This window comes from Mauremys reevesii, linkage group 8, assembly GCF_016161935.1.
Source record: "Mauremys reevesii isolate NIE-2019 linkage group 8, ASM1616193v1, whole genome shotgun sequence".
Taxonomy (NCBI): Eukaryota; Metazoa; Chordata; order Testudines; family Geoemydidae; genus Mauremys; species Mauremys reevesii.
The window spans coordinates 21,260,202-21,282,367 of NC_052630.1; the positions used below are offsets into that span (position 1 = coordinate 21,260,202).

The following is a 22,166-nucleotide window of genomic DNA, read 5'->3' on the forward strand; positions in this document are numbered from 1 at the left end:
GAAATTCAATGATAAATGCAAAGTAATGCACATTGGAAAACATAATCCCAACTATACATACAAAATGATTGGGTGTAGAGTGGTAATAGCTAATTTAGAGAGAGATAATGGACTCATCATGAATAGCTCTCTGAAAACATCTGCTCAATGTGCAGCAGCAGTGAAAAGCTAACAGAATGTTAGGAACCGTTAGAAAAGGGATCGGTAATAAGAAAATATCCAAATGCCACACTATCATCCATGGTAAACCCACACCTTGTATACTGTGTGCAGTTGTGAGTGCTCCATTTCAAAACAGGTATATTAGAATTGGGAAAAGCACAGAGAACGGCAACAACAGTGATTTAGGGCTATGGAACAGCTTCTATAAAAGGAGAGATTAAAAAAACGGGGACTGTTCAGCTTGGAAAAGAGACTAAGGGGCAATATGATCGAGGTCTATGAAATCGTGAATGGTGTGGAGAAAGTGAACAGGGAAGTGTTATTTTCCCCTTCACATAACACACAAACCAGGGAGCACAATGAAATTGATAGGCAGCGGGTTTAAAACACCTAAGGAAGTACCTCACACGTTGAAAGTCAAACTGTGGAACTCCTTGCCAGGGGATGTTGTGATGACCAAAAGTATAACTAGGTTAAAAAAAGAACTAGATAAGTTCCTCATCAATGGCTATTAGTCAAGATGGTCAGGGAGGCAACCCCATACTCTGGGTGTCCCTAAACCTCTGACTGCCCTAAGCTGAGACTGGACGACAGGATGGATCACTCGATAAATTGCCCTGTTCAGTTCACTTCCTGTGAAGCACCTGGCATTGGCCACTGTCAGAGGACAATACTGGACTAGATAGACCACTGGTCTGACCCAGTATGGCCGTTCTTATGTGGTGTTGGTCAGTAGAAATGGCTCTCTGCTCTTGGCCTCTGACAACCCTTCTTTATGTTAGTATTTACCTTACTTCATGACCTCAGTAGATCTTGTCAGTGGGGCACATTTGGGTTGAATTCTTCCATGAGGCTCCCGGTGGCACAGTCGTATAAGTTTGGCAGCCTGTCTGTATGCAGTGCAAAATGTGACTCTTGCTATGTGGACCTCAAATTCTCAATGCTTCATTAACAGATTCTGCTGAAACAGCTGTGATAAATCAATTGCTATTAGCACTCTGATTTTAAAAATATTTAAGTTTTTATATTTTAGTATTTTTTTTTATTTTAAAGCACAACGTATTTTGATATCACTTTTGCTGAGTCAAGTGAACAAAGAATTGCTGATCTCCAAAAAGTTACATCCTTGTAGTTGGTAGGAAACCTATATGGTTTTTTTTATATGTTTCTATGCTCTTATTTACCCAAAGGTTCTAGGTATGAAAGGGAAATTCATATGGAAGTGTGGGGAGTGGTGCTGATGATTGATGACAGAGATTTGAGTTAATGTTGGAATTTGCTGATTTCTTCTAGATGTCTGGATACAGTGTGCGCTAATAAAAATGGTTTTTTTGTCAGGATTTTTTGACTGTTGAAATGTGTCCATTGCAAGTGCTGTTGAAATGGGGGCAGTACTGTAGGGTTAAAGATTTGTAGCTATTCTCGTTCTTGCAGCATTCATCAGGGCTTTTTAGCGATCCTTCATCTGGATTCCCGGAAATATTGTGCATGTCTCTGACAGGCTCTGAGCAGGCTCTGTCACACTCCCACAGGTATGCTGTCAAGAATCTCTGTGTTGGACTAAACCGTTGGTGATGTGATGGCATCATCGCTATCCTATGCTTCCTGGACTGTTTGCCATTTCCATAAATATAGCCCCCAATCTAAGCCTGTTTGCATGGAGAAATGCCTTGCAGTAGCATCAGTTCATTTTGTAGTATCTCCCAATACTTCACCTTGCAGATCACTGCCCTTATGTGACACGTGGTCTGTTGCATTTTGCCCTTTTGGGTGCAATATACTCGAGCAAGTTTACTCCTTATTGACGACTCATTTCAAATAGCTTTATTGTACAGCATAACCCTCTTTAACTGGAACTCATGGGCATCCCAAAGTAGGTTATGGTCTCTGGGATTTACTGAGGAGGACAGGCTTCCTGCCCCTCTTAGACTAAATGCCTGTTTATTATTTCCCATCCCTGCCCCAGACCTTCATATAGTACAAGGTCTGCCCTCCCTTCTGGTTTAGGCTGAATGTAGGGAACTTGCACCCTTTTTTTGGTGGGTTCCACTCTCCTAATTTTGCCGGCAGCTTTGATTCTCCCTGTACAGCACCTATGCACTTCTTACCTGAGGGGGCCTCTGCCGTTTATTTCCAAGTGGCCAATATGGGGTGAATTCCCAGTTCTTATGTGAAAGGCAGCTGCTGCTCAAAGGGGCCTGGCTACCAAACAGCGGTGATAAAACCTGCCCCACCTGTTTGCAGAGGCCACTTCCTTGTGGGTGCCACAGCAGGGAATTCTATGTTGTCCCACAGTATGGGACTAGGAGTGGCAGCTTAGTTCTAGAATGACCCAGCGTAAGGACAGAACCAGCCCAGCAAGTGCTGTATGATGTCCTGTAATGCATGCTAATGGCTCTTCTAGTCTTCTGTCAAAGAGCGAGAAGCAAGAACTCATAAATGAGAATCACCTCACCTAGATCCGTGTAGCCAGGTCAGTCAGAGATCTTGTAAATATGAGGAAACATACGTACGCTAATCATACCCAGTTGTAGAATGTGCAGATGAGGCTGGGGCAGTCTTTACAGACATAGCTGAAGGAAGGTAAGACTATGCTGCTGTTTCTCCAAATCAAACACCTACCAGCCTTATCATTAGCACAACTATTTACTAATGCTGCCTCCCTGTCACTTGCACGTATAGCCCGGGTGAAAGTGAAACAGTGGTTTAGAACAGTGGTTCTCAACCAGGGGTACACAGAGGTCTTTGAGGGGGTACATCAACTCATCTAGATATTTGCCTAGTTTTACAACAGGCTACATAAAAAGTATTAGCTAAGTCAGTACAAACTAAAATTCCAGGGGTCTGTACTAGGACCAGTCCTAGTCAACATATTCATAAATAATCTGGGAAAGGAGTAAACAGTGTGGTGGCAAAATTTGCAGATGATACACAACTACTCGAGATAGTTAAGTCCCAGGCAGACTGCGAAGAGCTACAAAAGGATCTCACAAAACTGGGTGACTGGGCAACAAAATGGCAGATGAAATTCAGTGTTGATAAATGCAAAGTAATGCACACTGGAAAACATAATCCCAACTATACATATAAAATGATGGGGTCTAAATTAGCTGTTACCACTCAAGAAAAAGATCTTGGAGTCATTGTGGATAGTTCTCTGAAAACATCCACTCAGTGTGCAGTGGCAGGTCAAAAAGTGAGCAGAATGTTAGACATCATTAAGAAAGGGATAGACAATAAGACAGAAAATATGATATTGCCTCTATATAAATCCATGGTATGCCCACATCTTGAATACTGTGTATAGATGTGGTTGCCCTATCTCAAAAAGATATATTGGAATTGGAAAAGGTTCAGAAAAGGGCAACAAAAATGATTAGGGGCATGGAACAGCTTACATATGAGGAGAGGGACTTTTCAGCTTGGAAAAGAGATGACTAAGGGGGGATATGATAGGAGTCTATAACATCATGACTGGTGTGGAGAAAGTAAGTAAGGAAGTATTATTTACTCCTTATAACACAAGAACTAGAGGTCACCAAATGAAATTAATAGATAGCAGGTTTAAAACAAACAAAAGGAAGTATTTTTTTCACACAATGCACAGTCAACCTGTGGAACTCCTTGCCAGAGGATGTTGTGAAGGCCAAGATCATAACAGAGTTCAAAAAAGAACTAGATCAATTCACGGAGGATAGGTCCATCAGTGGCTAGTAGCCAGGATGGGCAGGAATGGTGTCCGTAGCCTCTGTTTGCTAGAAGCTGGGAAGGGGCAACGGGATAGATCACTTGATGATTATCAGTTCTGTTCATTCGCTCTGGGGCACATGGCATTGGTCATTGTCAGAAGACAGGATACTGGGCTAGATGGACCTTTGGACTGACCCAGTGTGACTGTTCTTATGTTCATACAGACAATGACACATATGCTCTATACACTATACACTGAAATGTAAGTACAATATTTATATTCCAATTGATTTATTTTATAATTATATTGTAAAAATGAGACAGTAACTAATTTTTCAGTAACAGTGTGCTATGGCACTTATGTATTTTGTAAGCAAGTAGTTTTTAAGCGAGGTGAAACTTGCGGGTATACAAGACAAATCAGACTCCTGAAAGGGGGACATTAGTCTGGAAAGTCTGAGATCCACTGGTTTAGAGAACTCTGAAGCAGACTGCAGAGGTGTCTGTTCTTTAGGTAATGGTGCGTCTCTATTTTGGTTTGCACTAATTGGTTCTTAGGATAGCAGTTCTTGGGTTGATACATTTGCCTTTCTGGTGTTGGATATGGCTGAGCAGAGGTAATTCTCAGGCCTGTTTCCTCCAACCAAAACCTTTTGCCTGTAGCTGTTTTCCTTCCAGAGACCAACCATCTCGCTATAGAGCAACACCCAGAGAGAGGCTGTGAGTGGCGCTTGAGACTCCTGCCTCTCAGTGCAAAGTGCTATCCCTGGGTGGCCAGGCCATGCCTCCATTGTGGTGCAGTGCTCTGTCTAGGCACTGTAATGATGATGATATAAACATGGTGCTGCAGGGTCCTGGTTGGTTGTTGCACTGACCCCTATCCAGTGTGCTCCAGTTTAGACATTCCAACTCCTAGTGCCGACCTCACCCCCACCCTTGGGCTATGGGTTGGAAACTGGATCATTGACTTGCCTAGGGTGGAGTGTACAATTGAAACTTAGTCAGCAATGCCACTGTTGCATGAGTCACTCAGAGTGCAAGCTGGATTCTAATCTCATAGGGCTTTGGGATCTGCAGGGTTGATGGGCATGCAAACAGGCCTTCACCATTAGTGTTGTGGTAGCAGCCAAAGGCCTTATTGGGAGCAGGGTTACCACTATGGCAGACACTGTACAGACCCACAGTCCCTACACCTGTGAGCTTGTAGTCTAATTAAAAATAACTCTAGTGAATGCACTGAACTGTAGAGAAGTGGGGAGGGAGGACATGAATCAGAATACAGTCGGGGGTTACAGAGTTAATGATAGCTGCATTGCCTGTCTGACTTCTTAGAAGCATAGCAGTAGAAGTGGATCTTACGGAGGATTTTAAAGGGGGAGAGGTAGCAGCCATAACGAAGACCATTCCATGTGTAAGGGCCATGCCGATGAAGGCATAGAGATGTTTCTGTGACGTAAAGGCACTCACTTTCAATCACGTTCAAAGTCGGCTCGGCTGCCAGGCCCAGCCCACCAAGTTGTTCCCATCTGATGGCTGATTGATGACCTGTGCAATAGGAGTTTGGGGTGATGTCTGAGGAATGCAGGGGAGTCTGTCTAGTAGCTAGTGGACATGGGTCCAATTCACACACTGCAAGGTGCACTGATTGATATTCTTGTTGGCAGTCTCAGCAAAGAAGCCAAAGGTCAAAGGGCCATGGAGACAGGCAGGAGAGGCAGGAGTCTCAAGCTCCACTCACAGCCTCTGGTTTTTTTGCCCAGCTGGAGTTGATTCCTATGCTGGGAAGAAGGCAGGGGACAGTGTGATGGAAGCTGCCCCTGTTCAAGTTGAACTTGTTCTGGCTCCAGGGGTGTCAATCTGGCATCTTCACAAAGTGCTGAATTCACACCATGTCTTTTTGAAGATAAAAACTATTGTACATCCCCTAGGAGACTGTGGGAAAACAATACCCAGGGCCCCACCACATGAACCACCTTAATTTTCCTCAACCAGATTTCAGTAACAAGGGCGTGAGAAAGGAGGGTTTGGGCTAGTGCTTTCTGTACTACAGGTAACTTTCTTTTCCCACCCTCTCAACATTTCAAGTCCCCCTATAAACATCAGTGACTTTCTCCTCCAACAGCCACACCCCAGAGCCGCATACCTGACCGAGAAGGAAGGACATGGAAATTTAACATTCTTCAATCTCCATTTCCTTTGTGTGGCTTTGGGTTAAGTTCCTTCTGGCCCTGGCAGTGGGCCTCATGAATGGGAGAGATGAGTAAGGTGACCGGAAGGTGTGGAGTTGCGTGGCCTATTGCTAGGGGTATGTCTCTCTTCCCCTACCTGGCTTTATAAGTATGGCAGGTGGAAGCTGGAGCTCTCCACCCATGGCTCTTTTATGTGGCAACATGGAAAGAACATTAAAGGTTGATGTCCAAGTTTGTCACCCACTACTGACTTCTGATGACATAGAGTGAATCAAGGCTGTCCTTCCAGAGAAGGGTTGTAGAGGGCAGCAGAGCACTAGATGTTCTGTGCTTTGGATGGAGTATTATGGTAGCAGATAGAAAGATGAATGTTCTAACCCACAGTGATGTCAGATCCTAGCTGCTGCTCTGACAGCAAGTCCCAGCTGCCATTGCTGGTCAGACACATGCTAATTGTTCTGGGCAGAGCTTTGGGAACAGACATCTCTCCTTCATGGAGGCTTGTAAGTAAGCTGGAGCCTTTCAGTCAGCTGTAAGAAAAGGGTGGGGGTTGCTACAGAGACATTCTCCCTGCTCCCAGAGACAAAGGGATCTGAACTGGTCTGTTGTAGCACACCTTCAATGTATTGCCACAACGCTATAGAGACTGGAGCCTCTAACTGCCTTAAAGAGAGAGAGGGAGGAATAATTCCCTCTTGCCATACTTCCTCTGGCCCTGTCACTATCATTCTGAGTCTCATTGGGGCAGAGATTGAATCGGGCTAAAAAAACCCCAATTGTGTTGGAGGCAGGGGATAAAATGTCCACTAACCCTGCCCAGTTCATTTCACTGCTGGCCTAGAAGCAGCTCTCCAAAGGCAAAAGTTGGGGAGTAGCCTACTGCATTGCCTACCAGTCCAGAATTGCAGCAGCAGAGCACAGGCACTCGACCTGGCTGTATAGGACACCTGCCCCATACTTCCACCTTTTCATGTTCTCTGTATGTATAAATATCTTCTTGCTGTATGTTCCAGTCTATGCATCCGATGAAGTGGGCTGTAGCCCACAAAAGCTTATGCTCAAATAAATTTGTTAGTCTCTAAGGTGCCACAAGTACTCCTGTTCTTTTTGCGAATACAGACTAACACGGCTGCTACTCTGAAACCTGCCCCATAGGGATGCATGTTGCTCTCAGCTACCCTGCCTGAGTGCCTGACTGGTGCTAGGGGGCTGCTGCTGCACACACTGAATTCCTGACTGCCTGTCCCTAGTGTCCCTTCGGAAAGGTGGATGCTGGCTCTACCTTCTGACTTGCCAGGACCATCATCTGAAGCTGCAGCGAGAGGGGACGTTTGCTGCAGCATGAATGGAAGTGTAGGCAGGATGCAGCTGGTTGTGCATGTGGAATCATGAGCTGTTCACAGAGGAGGGTGCGGGGTTGTGCCCAGCCGCTACTTCCCAGAGTGCCCCACAACGCCTTGGGTGTTCTTAACACGTCATTTTCTTTGCATCGTTTTTACTTTAAAGAGACAGATCTAAGTATGTTCAGACAGTACAGACTCCAACCGAAGACATTCAGTACACTGCTGTTTTATCTGTATGTGCTCGGGGTCATCCCAAATGGTTGGGTATGCAGGCAGTCAGATAAATGGAAGGGCTATTAACTAACAGAGGGCTATATGGCGGACGCACTGTGGATTTGGATAACTAGAATTTGGGGATCAAGGGAATTTGGATAATTGGACGTGTGCTGTATTTCCTTTTCCTTTCTTTTTCTTAATTCTGATTGAAACTTTGTATTTATATTTATTTATTTTGCAGGTTCCCCTGCCATGTTTGCAAACCAAGAGGTGCAATTGGCGACACTGACTATGCACATAAGGGAAAGGGGATGTCTCTGTAGAACTGAAGGCCCTGATCTTTCAACTGGATGGGGGTGGGTAGAGCTCTGTGCCAGCTGCAGCACAGAACACCAATGACTTCTCTGGGGTTCTACAAATAGGGTGACCAGATAGCAAGTATGAAAAAATCGGGAGAGCGTGTGTGTGTGTGTGCGCGTGCAGGGGAGGGGGGGTAATAGGCACCTAGATAAGAAAACTCCCCAAATATTGGGACTGTCCCAGGACATCTAGTCACCCTATCTGCATGGGCTCAGGGGTCCACCCACGGGGATCTAGCTGCAGGATCTGGCTTTAAGGGGCGGGGGGAAACGTGCTCTCTGATAGGCCCCCCTCTGCCAATTACCTCCACTGCAATGGCCCCGTGTCCACAGGTAGCTCAGTGCAGGATCAGGGCCACAGGTGCATTTCTCTAGCTAGCAGCCTGTTCCATTGCGTTAGGGCCCTGCCGGCTCCATCCCCGTTGACTTCTGCAGCAAGCTGGAGAGAGACACAAGGGACCCCAGCGGCTCGGTGGGGCGGGGGGTGGCTGACCTGCAGCGGGAGCGAACCGGGCTCTCCGAAGGCAGGCACGGCCATGCGTTTGCTCTCGGTGCGCGGTCCCTTTAAGAAGGCCCCTCCGCAGGCTCTGGGGCCAGTGCACCATGGGATCAGCCGCACGGAGCGGCGTGGGGGCTGGGCTGCCTTTCCCACACGGAGCCGCGCAGCCCTTGGCAGGAGAAGCGAGACGTACCGAGGCCCCGTGCTCAGCCCGCCGGGGTGTGGCCGCTCCCCCTTTGCCGGGGAGCAGCGTGGCTGGCGATGATTTGATTGCACGCGCTGTATTTTTGCATTCTCTTTCTTTTGCTAGGTGCAGCCTCCTGCTCCCCTCCATCCTCCATGATGGCTGAGCCGCAGCCGCTGCCCTGTGCAATGCGGCTCCTTTCAGCTATCGCTATGGGGGTGCTGCTGGCAGGTCCCTCCTCAGCTGCAGCAGGGGATGCCCCGCCTGGCAAAATAGGTAGGCGCTGCTCCTTCTCACTGGAGAATGGAAGAGAGTCACTGAGATCACAATAGAAAAAGATGAATGGGGTGGGGAGGCCGGCCAGCCACTGATCAGAAGAGACCAAGGAGTGGCAGAGCTTATGAATCTGCAGGTCGTGGGGGGAGGGGGGATAAGATGCATTGGCAATGCTGGGGGCGAGGGACAGAACCCAGCCTTGGAAGAGCAGCGGGTGCTGAGGGCCAGGATTCAGGGGCATCAGCAGGAGCAACAAGGGCTGCTGTGATCAGGGTGGTGAAGCATTGCAGTGCTGTGGCCTTCAGTGCTGGCCTGTCTGGGGAGGGGGTGCAGCCATTGGTTTAGTTTGACTTCTATATGGAGGAGCAGCTCCAGCCAGGCCAAAGGGGGGGGGGGAATTCTGCGCCTGCCTGAGGCTTGCAATTTGGGGTGGGGGCAATGCTCTCTATGCCCCACCCAAACTACGTCCATGGATGTAGCTGGTCAGGACTGGGGTGCGTGGGTGAAGCTGGTAGCAGCGTTGCCTGCCCAGCTCTCGCCTGTGCTGTGCTTGGTTCCGGGCAGCACATCCTGAATCCACTCCTTTCACCTGGGGGTAAAAGAAGAAATAACTCAGGGCAGGTCCATACTCACCGCGCGGGTCGACGCAGTGAGTTCGACTTCACGGAGTTCAAACTATCGCGTCTGATCTAGACGCGATAGTTCGAACTCCGGAAGCGCCGCGGTCGACTCCGGTACTCCACCACTGCAAACTGCGGTGGTGGAGTCGATGGGGGAGCCGCGGAGTTCGACCCCGCCGCGTCTGGACGGGTGAGTAGTTCGAATTAGGGTACTTCGAATTCAGCTACGCTATTCCCGTAGCTGAATTTGCGTACCCTAATTCGAACCCCCCTTTTTAGTGTGGACCAGGCCTCAGAGTATTCCAGTTCTCAGGGGGCTAGGGTGCCACAGACCTGGCGAGCCAGGTTTGCTTAGTGCCCTTGTGCTTGTGGCAAAACTAGCCCTCTAGCTGTCAGGAGATTGGGACTGATCTGCTGAGAGTGCCCCAGGCAGATGACCTGTGACATATGCCCACCTGGTGGCATTTTTCTCGTGTGTACGTCTGTTCCCCTTCTTCCCCAGCTCAGGGCTGGCTTGTAGCATGGGTCCAGTCAGTTGTTTAGCTGAATTAGTCTCTAGATAGGAAAGGCCCTCGGGCTGCTGATGGCTTGTACTGATGCTGCTCTGTCGCACTTGAGTGCGTCTGGCGTTTGGTAACGGACCCCTCTGACCCTTGCTGTCCCCTCACATGGAGTTTCCCTCATCTATCCCCATCACTCAGGTTCCTCGGCCCTTCCCAGGTCCGGGACCAATTTTATTTTGATCCCAGCCTTCTTGCCGGCTCACCAGGAGCTGAGTACCTTAGGGTTGCTGCCTGGGGAGTCCTAGCCACTGCTCAGGCCCATTCCAAGGTCTCACACTACAGAGGCTGTGCTTTCTTGATCTGATGTGGTGTGTGGGGATAGTTCATGCTTTGGGGTCCCCTCTGTACACACTGCGTCTCCCTGCGAAAGCAGCCTCCTGCAGATCTGCTACTCTGCTCTGTTGTGGCCGTGGTGAAAGCTGCGGGTATGTTCGTCGTATCTAACAGGCCTATTTCCCTTGCTTCCCCACTGGCAGCCGTAGTGGGTGCCGGGATAGGTGGCTCAGCAGTGGCCTACTTCCTGCAGCAGCACTTTGGACCACAGGTGCAGCTGGACGTATACGAGAAGGGCAGTGAGGGGGGCCGACTGGCCACCATCATCGTCAACAAGCAGCAGTACGAATGCGGTGGCGCCTCTATCCACTCACTCAGCCTGCACATGCAGGACTTCGTCAAGCTCCTGGGTGAGTGTTGCCCCTCCCCTCTGGTGCACACGGGGAGTGGGCAGGAACCCCTCTGTCCTTGCCCCTTCCTTGGAGCTTGGGAAGAGAAGGTCCTCGGTGCTGACCCTGCTCCTCAGGAGAAACCTTCTGCTCCAGCCTGCAGGGCTGGGGTGTTTGCAGCACAAATTCCCCTCCCCTCCTGACAGCTAGGCCTCCGCCTAGATTAGGGGCCAATCATGAGTGCGGTGAGGATGGGAGGCTCAGCATCGCCAAACCCACCAGGCTGATGTGACATCCCAGCGTGATGATCTGAATCCCCTTCAGAAAGGGCTGGTGTCGTCAGCACTCCTGCTCCCTGACTGCTCGACCCAAGGCAGGGCGTAGATAGACGCTGGCGTGAGCTGTGTCCCTCATTCTGAGCTAGAGGGCCAGGGAGCTGCAGGGTCGGAGAGTGGCCAACAGCCTGCCCTCTGTCTTTGTTACACTCAATCCCTGTTACTCCCTCGTCCTGAGGGACATCACAGGGCTCAGGACTGGGATAGCAGAGGGGCACGATGGGGGCCCTGTGGGACTTGGGCTTGGAGGAGCAGGGGCTGTGGGCAGGAGCATTGCAGTGGACCTGACAGAAGCCAGTCTCTGGGTGCAGCGTCAGTGGGAGTAATGCTTGAGGACTGAGGAGCAGGAGTTTCTGTCACTGTGGCTGAGAGTCGTGATCTGTTTTCTGTTCAGCCAACCCAGAAGCAGTGTGTGCCCCTAATTTGTGACATCCCTCTAACAGGTCGTGTCTGTCCAGGGAGCCTGGGTCCTAAAGAGCCCACAGAGTTTCACACTGTGCATGTCATTAGGGTTGAGCCCATCCAGATTTCTAGTTCTCTGAGTTTGGGGCTGTTAGGACCTAGGGTTTGGTTCGGCTCATGGTAGAGTGAAGAGCCGGTGACAAAATCCAGATCTGGATCTACATCCTGACACTTCGCCCCATCCCTGCCCCACACACAAGGGCGTTTTGCTGTGGGCTCGCCAGCACTTGGGCCCATCAGCAGTATCAGTGTATACAGCAAAGGCTTGTTGTCATGCTCTGGATGGCTGACTTAGCTTCTCTCACTGTCGCCCTCTGCAGGCCTGAAGCACCGACGAGAGGTGGCAGGGAAGAGCGCCATCTTCAGTGGGGAGCAGTTTGTCCTGGAGGAGACGGACTGGTACCTGCTGAACCTCTTCCGGCTCTGGTGGCACTATGGAATCAGCTTCCTGCGCCTGCAGATGTGGGTGGAGGAGGTGATGGAGAAGTTCATGAGGTATGGGATGGCTCGGCAGCATCAGTGCTTCTGAGTGGGGAGAGAGTGGGTGTGGCCTTCCCCTCTCGGCCCCAGGCTGGGTGCTATGCCCGATCCCCCAGGGGACTCTGTCACCAGGTGGCCAAGCTGAGAGAGGACACGTTAGCCCTCCAGGCTCGGTACAGGGCCGGGATGGGTGTGTGTGCTGCTCCTGACTTCCTTTCTGCTCGCCTCCTGCAGCATCTATAAGTACCAGGCACATGGCTATGCCTTCTCCAACCTGGAGGAGCTCCTGCGCTCGCTGGGTGGCGAAACCTTCATCAACATGACGCAGCGCTCTGTGGCCGAGTCCCTGCTGGAGGTGGGCGTCACGCAGCGCTTCATCGACGACGTCATCGCAGCCGTCCTGCGCTCCAGCTACGGCCAGTCAGTGCTCGTGCCCGCCTTCGCAGGTGAGGTCCGGCTGGTCATGCCAGTGCCCTGCTAGGGTCCCAGGAGCCTCATTGGAGCCAGCAGCTGGTGCTGCTCAGTGGACCCGGGGGCGCTCTGGCATTGGGACATCTGAAGCCAAAGACAAGCATGTATCTCCCCTGGGAGCAGGCGTCCTGGGGAAATGCCTCCCTTCCACAAATGGAGTCTAACCCTCACTGTTCCTTTTCCCAGGGGCCATGTCACTGGCAGGGGCTCAGGGCAATACGTGGGCTGTGGAAGGTGGCAACAAGCTGGTGTGTTCGGGTTTGCTGAAGCTAACTAAAGCCAACGTGATCCAGGCCAGGGTGACTGATGTCTCTCTGCACAGCTCAGGTGAGCCAGTTGGGCCTCCTGGCTCCTGCCTTCGCGGGGGGTGGGGAGGGGAAGTTGACATTGGGGACTGTATATCTGCCAATGGGGCGGGGGCTGAGTCTGTAGGGCTAGGGGCCTCAGTGGGGTAGGGGTATCTCTAGGACTAGTGCATTTCCCTCTTGCCTCTGGATTGAGGGGCACAAGCAGAGCAATGGCGGAAGCAGAGAGCAGAAAATAGCAGATCTACTGGCAGGAGGCGGAGGGCTGAAAGGCCTCGGATTCCCTTCTCCTCTGCCATCCCACAGCCCTCTGCTTTTGCCGTTTTCCCCCTGTTCTGCCCATTTGCGTCTGTTAGGTTTGGGTGGATGCCTTCTCCCTGTGCTGTCATGGTATCATAAAGCATCGATGTGAGGGTGCCCGGGCTGGGTCACGCTGAGAATGCCACACACCACAGGGCAGACTGCAAGAAACAGGGCAGACACTCCTCAAAACTGGTGGTTTATTCTAGGGCTGTCAAGCGATTTAAAAAAATTAATCGCACTATTAAGCAATAATAGAATACCATTTATTTAAGTATTTTTGGATATTCTTCTACATTTTCAAATATATTGATTTCAATTACAACACAGAATACAAAGTGTACAGTGCTCACTTTATTTTTAATACAAATATTTGCACTGTAAAAAAACAAAAGAAATAGTATATTTCAATTCACCCACGACACTAATACAAATATTGTAGTGCAATCTCTTTATCTCATTCCTGTCGGACTTGGGAAGGCACTTCAGATTCCTAAACCTTGGGTCGAGTGCTGTATCTATCCTTAGAAATCTCACAACTTTCTTTGCGTTTTGTCAAATCTGCTGGGAAAGTGTTCTTAAAACATACATGTGTTGGGTCATCATCCAAGACTGCTATAACATGAAATATATGGCAGAATGTGGGTAAAACAGAACAGGAGACATTCAGTTCTCCCTCAAGGAGTTCAGTCACAAATTTAATTAACACATTATTTTTTTTAATGAGCAATATCAGCATGGAAGCATGTCCTCTGGAATGGTGGCCGAAGTATGAAGGGGGCATATGAATGTTTAGCATATCTGGCATGTAAATACATTGCAATGCCAGCTACAAAAGTGCCGTGCGAACACCTGTTCTCACTTTCAGGTGACATTGTAAATAAGGAGCCGGCAGCAGTATCTCCTGTAAATGTAAACAAACTTGTTTGTCTTAGTAATTAGCTGAACAAGAAGTAGGACTGAGTGGACTTGTAGGCTCTAAAGTTTTACATTGTTTTGTTTTTGAGTGCAGTTATGTAACAAAAAAAAAATCTATATTTGTAAGTTACACTTTCATGATAAAGAGATTGCCCTACAGTACTTGTATGAGGTGAATGGCTGGCTGTGGCTGGACAGGTCTGTGGCGAGGGAGAGATGTGAAATGGGAGGCTGCAGTGCAGACCTCTCACACCAGAGGGTGCAGTGAGGCTAGCATGTGACTCCAAAGCTCTGGCATCTCTGTGGCAGCCGGTATTTCTCCAGTCGCTGGGGAGGGAGACTGTTGCCCCATCCCCGTCTGCTGCCACGGGGAAAGGAATGTTTATTGATCAGCCGCAGTTTGTCTCCTTTGCTCAGGGACCCTGTGTTGCCCGATGGCTCTGCCAGATGACTCCCCAGGACTGGAATGGGGACATTGGGGGGGGGGGGAGGAGGGGTGTTGCAGTCCAAAAGTGAGATACAATGGGAGTCGGGAGGGGGAGGGCACTGGACTGGAATAGCAGGGAGCTGCAGGTCAGCACTGAAGTGCATTGGCAGAGCTGAGATGGGCTGCAGGTCAGGATGCCGCTTGTGCTCTTGGTGCTCCCATCTTCCTGAGTGGTGAACCCAATGCTGTTGGCAAATGATGCTCTGGGCTGGTGGCTGTACTGAGTCTCCGTGCTGTCCCTTTGCAGACGGGAAAGCCCTGTACCAGGTGCGCTACGAGGATGATGAAGGCCAAGGCTCGGCCTTTTACGACATGGTGGTTATCGCCACCCCACTGCATTCTGGCAGGAGCAACATCACCTTTGAGAACTTTGACCCCCCCATCACTGACTTCCCAGGCTCCTTCCATCCCACCATCACCTCCGTCGTCCATGGTTACCTCAACTCCTCCTACTTCGGCTTCCCTGACCCCAAGCTCTTCCCCTTCGCTAGCGTCCTCACCACTGACTCCCCCGACCTCTTCTTCAAAGCTATGGACAACATCTGCCCCGTCAACATCTCAGGTGCCTTCCGGCGCAAGCAGCCCCAGGAGGCTGCCATCTGGCGGGTCCTCTCCCAGCAGCCCCTGGACAAGCAACAGCTGAAGACCCTCTTCCGCTCCTACTATTCAGTCCAGGTGACAGAATGGCAGGCTTATCCCCACTATGACTCCACCAAGAGCATCCCGCCCATCATCCTGCACGACAACCTCTTCTACCTCAACGGTGTGGAGTGGGTGGCCAGCTCCATGGAAATGGCTGCCGTGGCAGCTAAGAACGTGGCGCTCCTGGCATACAACCGGTGGTACCAGGACCTGGAGAAGATTGACCAGAAGGACTTGATGCACAAGGTGAAGACTGAACTGTGACACGAGGCGGGGCTGCTGGGGAGCTAGCCAGGAGCCTCTTCATTTACTAGCCTGCTGAGGGTTTATTGTTGGGGGGAGAGACCACTGGATTTCTGGCCGAGAGGAGAGGAGGGTCTGACCAATATGTTCCTTGTATGTTGTTGCCTTCAGTAACGCCGTCCCTGCACCACCCTGTGGCGCTAATGCCAGGTGCCTGCTACAGGCATCAACGCTCAGGCTTCCTCCCTACCCAGCCAGTGCCAGGGAGGGGTGAGGAGGGAACTGCCAGCCAGGACCCATTTCAGATCCTAAGTTGGGCTGGGGCTGTGCATCCTTAACAATGGCCAGTGCTGAGGATGGGGTGGGATGTGCAAATCCATTCTCTGGTCACTTATCCTCTGGGGCTCGAGCGTGGAATCCCATGAGACTTTCAAGGGGTAAGACCTGACGATGGCAAGAGCAGATATGGGGCCTAAAATATGTGGCCACGTGCCTTGGGCCCTGACCCATATGGGGCCATGTACCATGGGCACAGATCCAGAGGTGGCTATGGACCTTCTAATATGACCCACCTGGCAAGACCCAGCTATCCTATAGAGCAGTGCTGAGTCTAGGCAACTGCCTGGCCCCAGCATTTCCTGGGCAGGACTCCCCTGGCTGGCAGTGCAGTCGGACTCCTTGATCTAGCTGCTGGGGTTGTCCTCAGTCCTTGCAAGACCAGCGCTGGGCCCAACGCCCAGGTCTTGGCAGGTATGTGGTTCTCCAGCTGCGACCAGGTCTGTGCTGTGAGTCCGTATGACTAGTGGGTCCCTCTCAGCTTCTCACCCAGAGCTGCTCTTGCTTTGTTAACCAAGCCCATCAGCTCCCCTCTAAATGCTGGCAGGGCAGGGGCTGGGGGGAGCTGCCAGCTAGAGGGACTGACGCTGCAGCAGCCACAAGGCCTGCTCACCTCCTCTCTACAAGCATGACCTACAAACGCCTTTCCCAGCGCTAACCCAGACCCCTTTGGGCCTTGCTAGCCTCTCCAAGCCCATGCATTGGGGACAGACTCAACGCACCCTCAGGTTCCCTGGGGCAGAGGGATTGATGCTCAGTTTAAGACGGGTTTTCAACCTTTCTTGAATCATGTCCCCTGAATCTTAAAAAAAACCCAACAGCGTAATCTAGAGGGAACTGGGGCCATTAATACATTGATTCCAATAAAGGGGATTCTGCTTGAAGTAAATCAATGCTTTGATCTGCTGTCCAACTGTGCACAGGCTAGAAAACCTTTTAAAAGCATGTCCCTTAATATCCACCCCGTGTTCAGGGCAGTATTTCTCAGTTTCAGCATTGAAGACCCCGTATGCCCCGTCACAACACGCACTGAATTGTCCGGGATGCTGCTCTGTCGGACAGGAATGGCTGGGTCAGACTTCAGTGCGTGGCGTTGTGACTCCGAGTGAGGGGAAAGGCTGGCGATGCCGCCTAGAAAGTTAGAGGTGTGGCGCCCCCTGGCTGAGAGCTGCTTGTGAGCTGAGTGAAAGCTCTCCTTGCCCAGAGCCATGTGGCCTCCATAGTCTCACCCACCAGCCCACGGTGGCCCTGTGGCCCCGATGAGTTGAGACTGCTCTGCTGGCTGGCTGGATAGGCCCTGTGGTAACAGAGATGGAAACTGGCCAGCAGCATCCCCAATGGAGGGTGGCTGAGGAATGGGGGTGGGGGGGGAGTTCAGTTTTTTGGGACTAGAAGAAAAGCATTAGCACCCCCTTCTGGCTCCTTGAGGAATGGCCAGCCCCACTGTGGGAGGGTGGCCTGTGTGCTGGGGCCGGTGTGCCGGAGGAGAAGTAAATCTCAAGGAGCCAGGTCGGTTTGGCTGAGGAGCGGTGCCAGCAGATTATGGTGAGGGATGTGCTCTATTGTCAGTCTCCAGCGCTGTCTCTGAACTGCAGAGCAGAGCAGGTAACCTGCCAACCACAGCTCCAGCAGAGCCAAGGCATGAGGGGTCCTGCCTCTCTTCTGACCTTCCCCATTAAAGCTCCCAAGCTGTTTGGGTTGGTGGCTTGCTTGCTGTACCCAGAGGAGCTGGGCTGGCTCGGGGGGGACAGTGACTGAGGTGGGGATGAGGTGGTGGCCGTCACCTCTTCCTTGGGGGAGAAATACCTTCCTCGGTAGAAACAGAGGGAGCTAGTGCTCTGTACCAGGACTGCCTGGCCCAGGGCACTGGCCAAGCCTTCCTACCTCTTTGTACACACAGGGAAACTGAGGCAATGGGTACCGCAATACTGGTTGTGAGGCTGACTTCACAGAGGGGCTGTGGCGCTGCTGAAGGTTAGCCCAGCTCAGGCTCATCCTGCAGACGCTGCCACTTGAACCAGGGCCAGCCACATTTCTTCTCTTTTTCAGTATCCCTCCCTGAGCAGCAGGGGTAGCTGCAGGAGACCCTGTGCTCTGTGAGGGGGCAGTAGCAGGCCCTGGTGCTATTGTTCTGTCGATGCTGCAGAAGGCGTTGGAGAGGCTGGCAAAGGGGAGATGGGCTCTGATAAGCCTGGGGAGGAGGGATTGACACCCCCACTGTGCCGAGGGGCAGTCCTGGTCTAGTGCCCAAAGACCAGCCAGGAACCAGCCCCTTGCCTGTGCTGCCTGGCTCTGTACCTGAACCAGGCTTACCTGGGGTGAGAGGCCAAGGCTGTGCCCCCCTTCCACTCCCAGCTGTCTTCTGACCCCACCCTCAACCTCTCCTGCCCTGCTCCTGGGGGCTAGTATGCGCCATGCATGGCTGGACATGGCAGCCTTCTCCAGGGGGTGCTGCCCCTCCCCAAGGGGTGATTTCTACGGTGGGTTTCCTACTCGTTAGTGCGCACTGCCCTTGGAAGGCAGCAGAAGCCCTTAAGCCCTTGGCACCCAGCCAGGCTTCCTGCTCCAACCCGGACCCTGCTATCGGGTGTTCCAGTGGGGCCAGGCCCCGTTCCGCTGGCACTGAGATAAGGCACGTTCTTCAGCTGGGTGCAGCCCAAGAGAGGTGGCAGGGACCAGGGAGCCTGGAATTTCAGAGGCAGTATCTGCTGCTGGGGGCTTAGGTTCAGCAGACGTGCCCCCTCCCCAGTGATCAGCTGCTGGCAGTGGCCCACAGCAGCCCTGGCTTGTGCTCTGACCAACACCTGGCCAGGTCAGAGTGGTGGAATCAGCTGCAGCGAGCTGGGGTCAGGGCGCATTGTACTCACCATCAAATACAACACCACCCCCACCCCCCGCACAGACCTGGGGCGGGTGCAGGACAGCCTGGCCACAGACTGGATCTCCCGTGCTGGCACTGCTGGGAGCTATACGGGGAAATCAGGCCAGGAGCAGCTGCCTCTCCTGGCCTCTGCCTGAGGTGGTTCAGGACCTGCCCATGAGATGTTGCCTCCCTTCCAGTCATGCCTGGTCGTGAGACGGGGCGGCCCTTTGGGCTCAGTGGGCCAGTTAGCCCGAATGGCTGTGCAGCAATGCAAGTGTGCGGATGCGAGCCCAGAACTGAGCGGCTGCTGAGCAAAGGGAGCAGGTGACAGGCGGCAGCCAATGGGGCTGAAGTGCTGTCTTGAGGAGAATGGGAGTGGCAGTTGCCATTCACAGCTCCCAAGCCTTCCAGAAGTGGAGCCCTGCATGGCAAACATCCCCATCTTCCCCCTGCCCCCCACCCCATTCTTCTGCTTGAGGAGCTAGCTTGGGGCGAGGGGGTTGCGGAATGGCTTTCCTTCCAGGGCCCTGCTGCAAGCTGCAGAGCTGGCACGGCACACGGGGTACCCCAAAGAGCAGGGCCCTGCAGCAGCTGCTCATGCTGGAGGCCAGCTAGGGATATGTGGGTGCAAAGGAGCAAACCATCTCTAATCTGAGCAGCTGCCTCCTTGCTTCAGATTCCCCACCACCCCCCACACACTGTGCTTGTGCCTTGACCACCCCTCCTTGCGGGAGAGGCTTGGTGGGCACTGGCTGGGGCCCTGGCCAAGTGGATCCAGAGGAGGAGGCTGGTCAGACGAGAGCTGGTGTCCATACGCAGAGGCCGGGGGTTTGGTGCTGCCAGCATGGAGTGAGGGTGAGAGGACTCTCTTGTCCTCAGAAGATGCAGGTGCAGCCCACGGCAATGGTCTCCATGACCATCTTGTACTCCTTGTGGCACCTCTTCTTCTTCCTGCGGGTCTTGGCTCCTGAGCCCTCAGGGGGGTGGCACAGGAGCCGGCGGACAGGCAGCTTGCTGTAGATAGGGATGCTGACGATGGTGCGGTCCTCCTGCATGGTGAAGGGGTTGATGCAGCCGGTGCAGAGGCACTGCGCCTCTGGGATGTCTGCTGGGATCCGCGTTGCATCGTGGTTTATACTAGAGAAGAGGGAGAGCGTGAGGCTGACAGAGCCTGTAGGGGAAAGCGGGGACACGGGCAGGAGTGCAGGCCAGTTGCATACAGAGGCGCCTTGGATGAGTGTATGTGTGTGAGGGGGCAGTGCCTGCACACAGGGAAGGGGGAATACGTGCCGCAGTAACACACACGTGGAGAAATGAGCCTGCACCGGGCTCTGCCTGTGCATGAGGGGATGCCCATGCATGAATCAGTGGGCACCCATGTTGCAATGCCCACACATGGAGGAATGGGGGGGCAATGGACACATGGATGCTCAGGGATGCAGATCACTCACCCAGTGCAATTGCTGCCCAATGGAACAGCATCCATAGGGGTTCCCCACTTGGTTAGTGCCCATTGGGTTCCCTTCACAGCAGAGCCCTGCCCTGTTCCTTTGTGGTGCTGGTGAGAGCCCTGCCCTGGGAGTGCCAGTCCCCAGGGGCACTTTGCCCTGCAGTCTCACCTGTAGGCCCACGGAGACAGACTCCTCTTATTGGACCTCCAGAGCCTCAGGTTGACCTGACACTTGCTGTCGGCTGGCTCCGAGCTGTTCCGCAGCTGGCTCACCATCTCCTGGATGCTCTGTTCGTACTCCTCCAGCAGCGTGTAGGAGCTGTCTGCTGCTGAGATCATGGAGCTCCTCTTCAGCACAGGGTCGGGGCCGGGTGTCTGGGCCTCCGGCAGCTGCACCTCATCCCTAGCCGCTCCTTTCCTCTTTCCTTTCGCTCCCTTGCTTTGGTCCTTGGGTTTGGTGGTAGCAGCCCACGTGAAGGAGACGGAGAGAGCGCAGAGGAGAAGCTGAGAAGGAAGCCAGGACATGGCGTGACTCTCCAGGCACGGGCCAGCACTGGGAATACTTCTGTCCAGCCCATACTGGGCTGGGGCCGGGGCCGGAGCCGGGGTCCAGAGAGGTTATGTTCAAAGGGAACAATATTCTATCGTAGGAATCGCCAACCCTACCAGGGCTGGAATGTCCCAGAGGGACATCAGTGCAGGGAGGCAGTATGGGGTCCAGTGGTAAAAACAGGCCAGGGCAGCAGGACTCCTGTGTTCCCTTCCTGAGTGCCACGGCCTTGTTGGGTGACCCTGGATGAGACCTCAACCTCTCTGTGCTTCAGTAAAGGGGGCAAATGAGACAGGTTCTCCTTTGTAACTGGCTCGCAGGTGGGGATTCCAGCAATGATCTAAGCTCCTGGGGGTGGCATTTCCTGCAGGCACATCCTCTAAGGTGGCAGCCTCAGGTGCCCCCTGTGCTGGCTGAGTACATGGGGCAGCTGAGTGGCTCAGCCTTGCTCCTGATTACCAGCAGCTGGCAGCGTTTCCAGCGTGCTAGTGGGGAGAGCACCACGATGGCAGTTCCAAAGCTAGGCTGGCTGAATAGCTGCTTGTTGCAAGTGCCCTGAGTGTTGAAATGATGGAGGGGAGAAGCCGTTTGCAGAAAGTCAGGACAAACTCCCTAGTGAGCTGAACAGGCTGGGGGACGGGGACTAGCCCCCATGTTGGGTTGGTTTACTAATGGCATAGAAAGGGTTTCTCTCTGTTTTTCCCCTAAGGCCAATGCAAACAGAGCTTTGGTCTGTTTGTTTCCTTAGCCACCGTTTGCAGGGCTGGCATGGCAGAGACCTGGAGGAGGAAATGATTACGGAGAGACAGCAGCCAGTCTAGCTTCCCTGGTGAAATGCAAAAGGGTAAATTCCCCATGGCAAGTCAGTGGTGAACACCTGCCATGTTGAAGACTGGTAGTGACGCAGGGATGTGTGGTGCACATCTGCAATTCCCACCCTGATGCCACCTCTAGCGGGCCACTTGTCGTCATGAAAAGTGGGGAGGGGGATTCTGGGTGTTGTACCTGCAGGGGCTACAGCAGAACATTAGATCAACTCAGCTAGATGACTCAAGAGCGTGAAGTATCCACACCCCGAGCGATGTAGTTGAACCTATCTAAGTCCCGGTGTAGCCAGTGCTAGATTGACGGATAGCTACCCCCTGGGGGGGTTGGGGGTGGATTTGCTGCAGTGCCGGGAGAACCCCTCCCGTTGCTGCAGTACATGTCTACGCTGAAGCGCTGTGCCGCTGCGGTGTTCTGAGTGGAGGCTTAGCCTGGGATACGCCGACTCTCTGGAGTCACTAGTGCAAACCCTGATAGGGAGAGCACGCCCACCCCCAGGGGAGGCTGCCTGAGCACTCATCTCTCGCAGGTAGTTCAAGTGAGCTGTGCGCAGCTTCCTATGTCTTCAGTGCTAGCTCCCCAGCCCCTGTTTGTTGTGTATGGGTGTTCTAGCCATGCTAGGAAAAGATATTTCCGTTTCCCCTGCCCCTTGACTAAAATGCGCTTCCCCTCCCCAGCTTACTGCTGTGCTTTGTTGGGTAGATTATTTGTCAGCCCACCCCCCCACCCCAGAGGT

The 22,166-nt window shown here is 52.6% G+C and overlaps 2 protein-coding genes across 3 annotated transcripts; one reads left to right on the forward strand and one right to left on the reverse strand.

The window, feature by feature from the left end:
* Positions 1 to 8,259: 8,259 nt before the first annotated feature.
* On the forward strand, positions 8,260 to 16,635 carry PCYOX1L (prenylcysteine oxidase 1 like). 2 transcript variants are annotated; one of them, XM_039486251.1, is made up of 7 exons: positions 8,260 to 8,320; positions 8,769 to 8,918; positions 10,578 to 10,784; positions 11,881 to 12,055; positions 12,275 to 12,486; positions 12,698 to 12,838; positions 14,769 to 16,635. In XM_039486251.1, exons 1-7 carry the CDS (start codon positions 8,275 to 8,277, stop codon positions 15,425 to 15,427), a joined length of 1,590 nt encoding a protein of 529 aa, XP_039342185.1. In that variant the 5' UTR covers positions 8,260 to 8,274; the 3' UTR covers positions 15,428 to 16,635. The 2 variants fall into 2 exon arrangements, with proteins under 2 accessions (XP_039342185.1, XP_039342186.1); XM_039486252.1 differs by lacking the exon at positions 8,260 to 8,320 and adding an exon at positions 8,369 to 8,487.
* A 2,845-nt stretch (positions 16,636 to 19,480) lies between these two features.
* IL17B (interleukin 17B) lies at positions 19,481 to 20,580 on the reverse strand. The gene is made up of 2 exons (XM_039484593.1): positions 20,225 to 20,580; positions 19,481 to 19,742 (listed from the first exon to the last, which is right to left on the reverse strand). The coding sequence occupies exons 1-2, from the start codon at positions 20,578 to 20,580 to the stop codon at positions 19,481 to 19,483; spliced, it is 618 nt and encodes a 205-aa protein (XP_039340527.1).
* Between the last annotated feature and the right edge of the window lie 1,586 nt (positions 20,581 to 22,166).

What these genes read in the sequence shown, in the direction of transcription:
- PCYOX1L (XM_039486251.1), top strand. Translation starts at nt 8,275, where the DNA reads ATGGCCCCGTGTCCACAGGTAGCTCAGTGCAGGATCAGGGCCACAG. An exon ending in GTGATGGAGAAGTTCATGAG is followed by an intron (nt 12,056 to 12,274) that starts GTATGGGATGGC and finishes CGCCTCCTGCAG; the next exon opens with CATCTATAAGTACCAGGCAC. An exon ending in TGTCTCTCTGCACAGCTCAG is followed by an intron (nt 12,839 to 14,768) that starts GTGAGCCAGTTG and finishes GTCCCTTTGCAG; the next exon opens with ACGGGAAAGCCCTGTACCAG.
- IL17B (XM_039484593.1), bottom strand. Translation starts at nt 20,580, where the DNA reads ATGTCCTGGCTTCCTTCTCAGCTTCTCCTCTGCGCTCTCTCCGTCTCC. An exon ending in CTGTCTCCGTGGGCCTACAG is followed by an intron (nt 19,743 to 20,224) that starts GTGAGACTGCAG and finishes CCTCTTCTCTAG; the next exon opens with TATAAACCACGATGCAACGC.